Source organism: Centruroides vittatus, unplaced genomic scaffold, assembly GCF_030686945.1.
Source record: "Centruroides vittatus isolate TY-2023 unplaced genomic scaffold, ASM3068694v2 contig_986, whole genome shotgun sequence".
Classification (NCBI taxonomy): domain Eukaryota; kingdom Metazoa; phylum Arthropoda; class Arachnida; order Scorpiones; family Buthidae; genus Centruroides; species Centruroides vittatus.
The window spans coordinates 1,580,493-1,593,118 of NW_027122655.1; the positions used below are offsets into that span (position 1 = coordinate 1,580,493).

At 32.2% G+C, this 12,626-nt stretch overlaps 1 protein-coding gene across 7 annotated transcripts in view; it reads left to right on the plus strand.

Moving 5' to 3' along the window:
- Window positions 1–12,324, plus strand: part of LOC136985988 (axotactin-like) — a 219,451-nt gene extending 207,127 nt beyond the window's left edge. For 3 of the 7 annotated variants that reach the window (XM_067283412.1, XM_067283411.1, XM_067283416.1), the window contains 3 exons: window positions 365–480; window positions 8,202–8,297; window positions 12,178–12,324. In XM_067283412.1, coding sequence (XP_067139513.1) covers window positions 365–480; window positions 8,202–8,297; window positions 12,178–12,276 — 311 coding nt within the window. In that variant the 3' untranslated portion in view covers window positions 12,277–12,324. Of the gene's footprint in view, window positions 1–364; window positions 481–8,201; window positions 8,300–12,177 lie in introns of those variants that run through there. The other 4 variants (XR_010882413.1, XR_010882412.1, XM_067283415.1 and 1 more) reach the window with 3 other exon arrangements.
- Window positions 12,325–12,626: the final 302 nt, after the last annotated feature.

Sequence of the window (12,626 nt, forward strand, 5' to 3'; positions counted from 1 at the left end):
TATAAGTTTTCATAAAGGGAGTGAATATTTCTGTTTTGCATGTGAGTTTATAAAAATATTTTGACAAAGTAAATTATAGAAATTTTACTTGCATTCACATAAATTCATTTAAGTTGAAGAGAAACTGTTTCCAATGGAAAGAACTGAAATACTCTTTAAAAAAAATTAAATTTATAATTTTTTTATGGCGATACAAGAATTACAGCAAAAATTGTAAACTGCATTTGTTAAGAATGAAATAAATAAAGTCTTAGCACTAACATTATTTTTAAAAAAGAATTTATATGTCAATTAATTTAGCCAATAATCAATTAATTATTCCTAACCTTCTAATCTTAGATTTTCCTTAATAACAATTTAATAGCAAACGTACGTCACCTAGATGACTCCGACGTCATTGAGATGACTCCTCTTAGGAATTACTCTTCTCGAGATTTCGAATGGGACCTGACCGGTGACAAAGCAGAATCTACAATGATGGTATGATGTGTTTGAAATTTTGTTTGCATTTTCTCACTTACCATTGTCTTGCCCATAATTTTCAGTCTGTAATGAAATTGTGAAAACCATACTATTATTCTAATTCTTTTAAGTTAAATAAATTATTTGCTGTAATTCTTAAGACTTATTTTTCTTACTAATTCTGTTTCAAAATTCTTAATTGGAAACAGAAATAAATCCATTTTCTACTTTTATATAAGTCTCATCAGCCATATTTAGTTAATATCAAATCTTTTAAACAATTTTTTCACATTATCATGTTAGTTTTTAACATTATCATCGTTTTGAACTACATTACATTGTGATTTTGTCAATTTTTGCTTTTTATATTTAAAAAATTTGTAATTATATTAGTGTTATTCATATACTGCTCTTCAGAGCATAACCCCATTACTTATAGTTCAGAAATTAAAACTAGAAAAAAAAAAATTATATTACCATATCTTTTTCATAAATATTGAGATAAATGCTTTTGGATATTATTTATATCCATCTCCAGATCCTGAAGACAATTCTATTAGATCTGAAGATGTATATAAACAATATCCAAAATGTTTATTTAAATATTTACACTGACCTCTAGAAAAGATATTGTGTGTTTTTAGTTCTAATTTGTGCATTTATATTGTTATATTGAAGATTTGTTTATTTTATTTATTTTTATATTTTATTTGTCTGTTTTCATTCCTTTTGTCCACATTTCAATATTTACACAAACTATTGAAGTGGACAAATAAAACCATTGCAATAATTTGATTTGTTTGCTTCAGTAATTTCTTTACAATGCATTGTAAACAAATTACTAATAATTTTTTAATGGTCTATCATTATGAAAAAGTCATTAACAATTTCATTTCTGTGCTGCTTATTGATATTGGTGCTTTTCTTTGGCTACATAAATTTTTCATAATCAGGAACAAAGAAATCGTGATAAACTTCTTTTCCACAATTTTAAATAAAATGAAAATATCTATTTGAATACTTTCAATTGATTTCAATTTATGACTTCATCAGATACTAGAAGAACAAATGATTATAATATAATTATATTTAAATTTAAATAAATACATGTTTGAATAAAATTTTTCTACCATTGCAAGCAAAATAGTTTTTATTTTTTAGATTTAGTTTAGATTTTTCCTCCTTATTTTTTACTGGTGTTTGCATTTTGCATGTTATTTTTTAACTGCTCAAAATTCACAAACAGAAAATAAGGAAAATTTGTACAGTCAACTCTGATATAATGTGTTTTTATATAATGTAGATTCGTATATGACAAATTGCTACTGGTACTCATAAAATACAATAATGTGAGGTATATTATGTTAGGGCTGACAAAGAGATCCAGTCAAAGTTGCCACGTAAAACAGGTGTTTGTAATTCCCATTACAATTGAAATTATCACAACAAACGTTTAGTGCATGAATCCACAATGCCTTAAGCTATATTAAAACTATAAGAGACTGAAATAAGGAGGAGGGAGGAGAAATGATAAGGATTATGTGGGGGAGAGATCCTTCAAGTTTAGATAAATTTAAGCATTTTGACACTTTGATTTTTTAGAACGCTCTGTGTATTTACCTTTTGTTTATGTATGCTAGGCAAGTTAGTTATAAAAGATGTAAATGGTTTATCTTAAAAAATTTAATGAATATTTAAAAAGATGACTAAAAATATTTTTATTTCATTTAAAGTCAAAACAAAACTTAAATAGGAAAGTAGCATTTACTGTTGCTGTCCTCAAATAAGTTCCAACGACATCATGTTAATATTGGCTGTATACATTCAACCCTTGAAGAATGAATAGTTTCATTTGTTGTTATAGTTACTTGAAAGCAGAATTTTTCTGAAAATTAATTTTGGCTTGAAAATTATAAACAATCAAGCAATTTCCTTTTAAATTAATTCCAAAAATCTTTAAATTCAGTCAAAAATGGAACGTATATTAACAGAACAAACGTTTTCGACCATGTGTAATGGCCATCTTCAGGTTCTACAGTGGAACATAAAGCAAATTTGAAATTATAAACGTTAGAAAAATGCAAATTTACATAGCAGGTCACATGTGCAAGAGCATAAATATATTAAGATGAAAAATTAATAAGAACGAGCTATTATTTATTGTGACATCGTCACAATGCTCTGAATTTTGGTAGTGTCATACTGGCCAACCAGTGGCCAAGCGGTTCCATTCCCTGAACACTGGGAGTTCGGTTGTGCGTTTGCCTGTCCTGCCAGGACATGCTATCCACGTGGAGTTTTCTGGGTTTTCTCCACATCTGTAACACCCGAATAGGAGTCAGCTACCCTTAAAAAGATCTCCCGGAAGGCATCCCCCTAGGTAGATCTCTGAGTGTTGTGTTGCAGTAACTTAACAAAACAAACTGTACGTCATACTTTTCCTGTTAACAATAGAGTCATGTCGATCATTATCTTACTCTGTTCAGGAGAAAATTTTTGAATTGAAATAACATGACTTCTGGTTCAAATCAGAAGTTCCTATATAATTCATCAAGCCTCCAGCCGCTAAAATTTCTATATCTGGTCTCGACTTTCATCTATCTCGCTCTGTTCTCAAGAGTAAAGAAAGACAGACAGGTGGATGCCAGTGGGAATTTACAAGTCTCTAATTTTTGAAAATTGCAGCCCAAAAATATCAAATACAAAATAAATTCATTTTAAATATGACAGAGTTCTTTGTTGACAGGTCAATATTGCATATATGTGTTTGAGTCTGCATAATCCCTCAGAAGTTGCCTCAAAAAAGTGAAATGAATGAGTTAGATCGTGTGATGCTTTTCAGACACCAGTTTTTATTATCAAATTGTGAAATTATCAGAATTGCATCACAAACTACGATTGCATCTTTAATTTCTTCATTTTGTCTTCTTTCAAATGATGATAAATTCTCGTGGATTACTGAAAATGCATATTTTATGCTTGTTTTTTGTAATTTGATGCAAAAAAACAATAATGAACATATTAAATTTTAGTTTGCCGTAAATTATTTCAGCTTCCATGGATTGGCATCGTCAATTTACAATGATGTCAAATTCGTAAATTGCTAGTTTAATAACTTAAAAAAATTTTATAGTTTTATCAAATAAAGACATTTTTCACGATGCCTAAATAATATCATTACCAAATGGACAAAGATTTTATCATTTGCAAAGTTTGCATTATCAAATACAGTAAACTCTCGATTATTCGGGCTAATGGTGGGGAGAGGTGGCACGGATAATCTGAACTATAATTATTTATTTCTAAAATACAACATATTATACACTTCTAAGGTAGACAATTATTTTAACATGTTTAATGCTCATTATTAAGAAAATCTGGGATTTTGGTTTGTTTGCAGGAATCTTTTAATGAGTTTTTAATATTTCAATACTTCAATAAACACTCAAAGTTTAGAATATTTTGACTCAAACACCTTATGTCTCCAAGAATTAGTATTCATTACTATGTTACAAACATTTTCTACCTGCTCAACAGGTCATCACCAGGTAATTTAAACTGTTGGAATGTTTCTTCGCACAGGTTCTAGGTTCGAATATTTACACAAAACAAAAATTCAAATTTCTAAAACAGTTCGAACAATCCGTTTAAATACAAACATATAAATAAAATTAAATAAATGCATAGATCAACTAAATATTAAATTGAAGAAAGTAAACTAACATAAAATGCAATAAAACTATATATCTATACCATAAATATATTTATATGGGATGAGCGTATGCTGTATAATTAGAACTTTTAAGGATGAAATAATTTTGTACAAACGATACGTAGACGACGTACTTATTTTATGGAAAAATGACAGAAAAACACAACACTTTTTGAATGAAATGAATTCTAATAACCATGGCTTAATGCTAAAACTAGACCAGCTTAGCACAACAGAGGTGCATTTTTTGGATATCAACATTAAATTTAAAAAAGGTTCCTTATCCACAAGAGTATACATTAAACCCACACATGACCCACTATACATTCCCTCCACATCTAATGATCTGCCCACTTACAAACTATCAGCATTTAGGGCCCTTATTAGAAGGTCATTTGCTTATTGCTCCAACATATTTGACAGAATGCAAGAGTTGGATAGAATTAGGGCCATTGCAACAACCTTAGGATTTAGAACAGTGGTTCCCAACCAGTGGTCCGCAAGAGCAAAAATATGGTCCGCGAAAGATTTAGAACTTTCATTCATTTTAAATTATTATTCCCACATTGATACAAATTGAATTTAATTTTTACTAAAAATGTTATGTTTTCTATTATAATAGTACTGTTAAAGCATGTTACTCTTGAGTTTAACGATTACTTCTGTTAAAGTTTTGATTAAAGTTTATTCTTAGATTGACACAGTTTACTTTTTTAAACATTGTGGTCCCTGCTAACAACAATGAAATCAAAGTGGTCCCTGGTCAAAAAAAGGTTGGGAACTGCTGATTTAGAACAACAATAGTTGAAAACTTAATAAAATCTTACCTAATACCTAACAAAAAGAAACCAAAAGGGAATTCAAACAGAGAAATCACTAAATTCACTTACAGAGAAGGATTGTCCACTATAATGAAGGAAGTAGCCAACTGTAGGAACACAAAGTTGATCTAGATACTGGGCACCCACCATTTACAGTGCACTTAGGAACAACAAGGATAGCATCAAAGGTGATGAATGCTCTGGGGTCTATAAAATACCATACAAAAATGATCAGTTGGATCTTAATAAAGAATACATAGGAGTCACCAACAGGAGCTTGAATAAAAGACTTAAAAAACTTATGTATGACATAAGGCCGTACTGCAGTGTCCTTTACTTATCTAGAGTGGCACAAACTGAAGGATCAGTAGTTAATTGGAATGAAGCTAAGGTTAAGGTTAAAAGACACTCTCCATTGTGTTTTCTAGAAAGTCAGAGTCATACATTGTGGTATAAACTTTTCTAATTTTTTAGACATTGATGTAAAGTTATATCTTCATTTTATTTGAAAGGTATCTTCTGACCACATTTATGCTAAGTGAAAGTTTTTGCAGGATGAACCAAACATCCTTAGAAAACAGTTGTGTGGAGAAATGATAAAGAAAGGAAGAATGAGGTGACGAGGAACAGAGTCCAGAAATAAACCTACTGTAATAAATATCGAACTTTTTGAATAGATAAGGGTGATGAAAAAGAGAATAAAGGAGCACGTTTGTAGTGTTAGCAAAAAAAAACGATTACTTCAATTTTCTCTCTAAAAGCATTGGATGAAAATGTTAGTCACGGCCTCAATATTCGAACATGGAAACACGACACTCGTAGATAAAGAGATTTGTCACTCAGAATGACGAGAGGGATCAGAGGTCATATGTGGGTGGAATGAGCACTGAGGCAAGACTCCATTTCTTCACAAAAACCGTTTCTTATCGGTACTGTACGTACATCATCCTTGATGTATCTATATACACTTTCAAATTAAGAGTCTGTGTTCAACCCGAAGCCTCACTAAACAGTCAGTTTTCCAAAAATACGGGCCACTAAACCGTGATCTTTATCATCAGGCAAATGTGGTGGTCGTCAGTAGGCCCGATGGTCCAGTGAATGTCTTCAATGCACTTCCTTCTATGCAAATTTTCAAACACCGAAGTGCGACGGGTGACATTACTATCGGTCGAACACCTGAAATGATGAAGATTATAAGTGACGGTTCTTGAGGAGTAAAAGTTACAGCCTTTCACTAGTCAAAAGATGGAGTGGATGACACACAGACTCTCCAGCCCTTTGAGGGTAGAACAATTGGTTGGCGAAGGATCCTTAAGAGTGCAAAGAACTCATTTTTCGACAAGGCATGGATCTTTTTGGTGGGAAAAAAACCTCATATTCTCGAGACAGGGTTTTTTAAAGGATTCGTCCTTCAATTCAGACATCCGAATTGGTCCCGATTTCCTCTCTTAACTTTCCGATCGATCTTTTACCTACCTCTAGGAATAATTCAAGATCTAACTCAGGTCGACATTGATGTTTAATTCAATGCTGCATTATGACACCGACCAGAGATGTTTGCTGAAATTTGGGACGTTCACCCGTAGCTCAGAATAGTGTTTTTTCTCTCTTGTCACTAACAAGGAGACGGCCACACGTTCGGGCCACACGATTCGAACGAAACTTGGCGAACGCGCAGTCCTAATCACAAACAGTTCCTAGTCCAAATAATTGGACCCACTTTTTGAAAATTGATTATTTCGCTTAAAATTATTTGTAAGATTCACTTGTCCTTGTATTGATAATTACTATAGCCGAATGAATAGGATGCTTGGCAATGACAAAGGTTCATTCGACCCATTGCACTTTTATTTAGTTTTTTATTTTTTAATGTGTAACAAAGTTATTTTATTATTTTACCGTATCATTAGCACTATTATTGTTCCTCACGTTTAAAACTTATAATACAAAATATTTATAAACGTGACGTCATTTCCTGTTTAGGGAAATGTAGTCTCTGCAGATTTAATTCTTTTATAATAAGTCGTGGTGAAATTTATTTAACGAAATAAATTTTTATTTCTACATATCTATTTACATATATTTTTGTTCGCGGTTACCTACTCTGTCAACACAAGCGAATAAGCTTAAGACGTTACTGCGGATGGAGAAAAAAAAGAAAAAAAGACAATCTGATACGAAGATAGGGTAGAATAGTCACAGCGTTTTTTTAGGTTAATATTATGGACAATTTCCTCATGCGTTCATGATTGTTACTCCATAAATATAACAACACCATTAATTTTTGTTAATGTCGACGTCATAATAACTTAATTTCAAATTAAATTGTTTTCTTTAAATTATTTTGAAAAATTTATTACATTTATCTTTGTAAATACAGTAGTTGTTTTTACTTTTGTTTAATAAAGTACTGTATACGCTTTTCCCTGCATTCTTTAGCTTCATTCTAGTGTTAAATTCTGTTGGTTTTTCCTCCATTAATTTGAGTCTCGTTTGGGCGAGTAAAAATCTACCGAAACGGCAATAGGTGACATCTTATTGGATAAAATTTAGGTTTTTGATTAAAAAAAAACTGACACGATGACAAAATATTACAGATTTAAGGAATCCATCTCTGACGATTGAAAGCCTAATAATTTTAGGCTAATTGCAAAAATGCAAATTTTCAAATTGCAGCCTAATAATTTTAGGCTGCAATTTGAAAAAAAAAAAAATGTAACCTATAAATTTTCATTGTCGTCAGTTTGTATTTCCTTAATCTCGAGGACGGTGTTAGATAGACGAAAGCCGACACCAGATATGGAAAGATGGAGTCAGGAGGCCCCGATTAACTATATAAGAACTTCTGGTGCATACCGGAAGTCGCGTTATTTCAATTCAAACATTTTCCCTCGAAAGGAGTTAGTTAGATAATCCACACGACTCTATTTCTAATGATGTACAGTACAGGGGCAAGACACTACTAATTTAAGATGGAAAGCATATATTTTAAATTAAAAATATACAAAAAATTGCAGCCCGGCATTGTTACGATATCACAATGAATAATTGCTCGTTATTGTTATTTTCTGTCTTAAAAAGTCGGCACGCAATAAATGTAATGATACTTCATTACATTTATGGCGTTGTTGTCGAAATTCTGGTTATACATTTTTGTATCATCGGTTAATTTAACCCATTACGTGGTTTTTTTTTATTTTCAGGAGTCAAACAATTCAAGTTCGGATGACGAACGACGGTACGACGAAAATATTCACGAACCGGACAGTGGAGAGTATCTTACAGTAATTCCCAAAGAGGTAATTTTTACGTGGTAAAACTTGATTTATTATTTTGGCGAGAAAAATAACAAAAATCTCCGTGTAATATCAATAAATTAATTTGTGGAGATCTATTTTTTCATAAAAATAGCCTTTTGTGATAAAAGTTATTTTAAACATTTAATTCCATATAATTTTCTGGAAAGAGTGAAGACTTCTCAAACGCTTTTAAGAAAAATTAACTTGGAAAAATCCTTATTTCCAATTATTTAAGAAAAAATTATTTCAAAAAGTTTGACTTTGTTAGAAGTCAAATTTTAATTAATGTAGAAAGATTTAACTTATTACTATTAATTACGGGTCCCCCAGGGCGGTAGGCTGCTAACCTTGACCGCTCGGCCATCCGGCCGCTTCTCCACTTGTATTAAGTTAGCAGATGTAATCGTGTTTTAAATAATACGGTAGGCTATATTAAAGTATAGTGTATAACCGCAAGACCGCATAAACTCTGCAGAGCGAGAACCCTTGCTCGGAGTATATAAAAATATACCCAAAAACCACATCTCTTGACCCATAGTTTTCGAGAAAAATGTAAAAGAAAATGTATGAAGTCACATCCGGTGCACGGAAAATAAGCTTTATTGAAAACATGAACATCAGTACTTGCATATGACATTATTCTCACATAAGAGGATGCTCAAAATGATTACCGTGCATATCGAGGCATGCATTTTTGTCCGGCGCCATTATTTGTGACATTTCCATTCCCTTTTAACTTCACCCGATACACGACACTTTAAACGGAGGGAAGCGTAAACTTTGAGTGCTTCACCTAATGAAGAAATACGGTGTAAGTAAATTTGAAAACAGAATAAAACAAATTCGACAATTACAAAAACAAAAAAAAAATTACCGCATAGCACTTAAAAGTGATCAATAAAACTATCATAAAATGTGCATTTTTAGTCAGTACAACGACACGACTTTTTACCAAAATCTTTGGATCGACCCAGTCACTTGCTACAAAATTGAGCTTTAAATGATCTATATCAGTGGTTCTTAACCTTTTTATACTCGCGGCCCACCAAATATTTCATAATGTTTTTTGTGACCCCCATTTTTTTAATAATAATTTATATTTGTTAAATTATCTATAATAAATTGATTTTTTTATTATTGCTTTATTTTTTTTATATAATAAATGTAAACCATAACTTTATTATTTCATTATCTATTTAAATAACATTCAAACTTCACAATTAAACATGAAAACTCATTGATTTTTAACAAAAAATAAAATAAAAAACATGTCGCTAAATCGATCCAAAGTCGATGCTAAAACTAAACTAAAACTAAAACACCCACAACTTGTCGTAAAGATTTTGCATATCTTTTGCAAAAATATTTAAATTTTTAACGCCTACTACTAAGCCTACTATTTTTCCTGATTATTTTTAAAATTCCAGACATTAATAGTTTCTTAGAATTGCTTTGGAATAAAAGAAGTCAATTACTGCTCGGCCATCCGGCCGTCCGCATATTTGCGTTTATTTCTTCTGTACTAACAAAGTTGTATGTAGAAAGAAATAAGAAATAAATAAAAAAAACTAAATAGGGAAACTTCATCTTTCTTACAGTATTTCACTTTCCAATACGATATTCGGTTATACATCAATTTTCTTTTTATTATATTCTGAAGGAAATTTTGCATAATTTGGCGGCTCCCCGGCAAAGTTCTTATGGCACCCCAGGGGGCCGCGGCTCCCCTGTTAAGAATCTATATGCTTTTGTGCGGTTAAGAGTTAAAAATTTGGCTATTAAGACATGGTGTCACCATATTCTATCTTCGGCCACGAACTACTATCCTCTAAGAACAAATTCGAATCATCATCGTATGGATCGACTCCACTATACATTAAAATTTTACTTCTGTACCGGTAGTGTCTTGACTAGTAAGAGTTGTTAAATAACCTATTTAAAAAATCCAGCAGTACATTGTGTAACTTTCCTGGCTGTTATGAGGTTTTAATTAAAAATTAAATTTCATATTATTAAACTTAAATAAATTTGTATGTGGCACCATTAATGAAATTTTGTTATTAAAAACTTTGGTTAATATGAGCCTAGTTATTATAAACTGAAAAAAGGGGTAATTTTGAGGGCAGAGACGAATTTTATAAAAAAATAATGAACATTTTACTCGTTAACATTTATAAAGTTCCTTAGACCCTACTCGAGATATGTTCCACCAACCCCTCGACCTTTAACTACGAAAATTTAATAGCATCGATCTCTCTAATATAAAAACCTCCCTGCAAAATTTCAGAAACTTCCGACAAAAGTCATGGGAATTATTAAGCATCAAATTGAGTGAACAGAATCGCGCCCAATCCACATACCATATCCATACGTACAGGAAAAAAAACTTCGAAGTTTTTTTTTTCATTTCTGGACGTTTCAAGGTTCCCGAGTCCAAAAATGCAAAAATGTTCCAGGTTTCCCTCTGATATATACAACATAGCCAGAAAAGTAAAATGCATGTTTTGCCATCTAAACGTGATAAACGTCCGGACGAAAGTCAAACTATATATACCTTCACGAACAGCACGGCACAAAAATGACACAGGAGACGGGGCGATGACGATTTGGTCACGTGAGATGACGTACATGCAAGTTCTTTGTCGAGGATTCTCGCTCTGGAGAGTTTACGGGACACCGAGGGGGCAGTTGCCCTCCCCCAGAAATTCGAAAAAAATTATTTACATGCTAAGTTTTAATTAAAATAATCTTCTTAGGCTTCTTGTAAGTTAAAAAAAATGTTTTAATTAAGATATTTCTTTTCCGGTACATAGTAAATGATTAAAACTTTATGAATCGTTTCTATTTTACCTACATACAATTCATCTCCTTTATCAATTTACATCATCTTGCCCCCCTGGCCCATTGACTGACGTCGTCCTTGCAGGACATCCTGTATAAAGTCGTGCTTACACTTTATTTTACAATTATAATTTCTTAGTACTTGATTGCTTGCTGTTCTCTCAATTGGTTTTATGTTCCTTGGAACAAAGCATAAAATTGCTATTGAGAACTTATCGCACAGGAACATTCCTCTTGATGGAAAAAGTGGATTTTTATTTTCTATATTTTGTAAAGGATGTGAATTTCGGGCTTTATGCCCCTCGTCAATATAATGGTAAAACTATATTAGAAATTACAGGGTATAAATTAATCCGTTCCCGCTCCCCACAACAAAGCTTTTTTTTTACCTTTTTTTCTGTATTTCACGCATTAAAATGCCTGTAAAGGCACTTTATTATAATAAGCAAACTGTCAAACTGAAAAGAGCCAACACCATTTTACAAAGAAGTGCTGTAAATAGAGAGACTCAATTCTGACTGCCTGCATGAAATAGAAGCAAATCAGTCAGGACAGACAGCAAGTATTTTATCCACACTTTCCGAATTTCCATCTTTCAATTGATTTGATTTCAATTTTAATTTTTGTTTCAGTTTCGATGTAAAGGCCAGTTTTAATTATTATTTCATTACTTTTAAATTTATTTACTACTTTTAGTTTTAACTAACTGGCTACTTATATTAATTTTAATGCACTTTTGTCATTTAATTTAACTTAAGCATATTTAAACACGAATTGTAGAATGCCATTTATATTACACGAATGTCAATTAACGCGGTTTTTATTAATTTGAAATAAATTAAATTCGATTGTGGCGCGCGCCGAAAAACGGGAATAGCATCTTTCCCGCAAGCGCATAGAAATGTAACTTTAATAGAACGTCATCGACGATTGGTGGTCATCTCGGCGCTACTAACTTCCGAATCGGTCGTCGACTTTCTTTAATCCTGCTTAAAAATTAGTGTGAAACGGATTTATTAATTTCTCGCCTGTTTTTCAGGTGCTGAAGGCGAGCGTTTCCCCTCCGATGGATCGGCCGCCACCTCTACCTCCCAAGGTTCCTCCGCCTCTGCCTCCCAAGTTACGTCGGTGGCGATAATCGTCCTACGTGTTAGCGGCAAAAAGAAAATAAAGTTTCTTCCCCAAACGCTCTCGTTTTATAAAATAAATCGGAAAATTCCAATTTCTGGATTTAATCTGGTGGAATCAGGACAAATTCTAAGTGCGATTGGGTTTTAAAAGGAAAACGACGGATATCTCCGACTCCACTCTTCTTTATATTTTTATTATTTATAAACTTTTATTAGAAATTAATCTTAGGCCACTTCCGACGGGGCATTCCAGCCTAGTCCTTAAACTATTTTGCGCCCGAGTTTTCGGTCGGAAAGGTACGTAAACCTTTGGAAATTTTAGGGGTTGGCCCATCCACTGAAAACTAACTCGTAATTT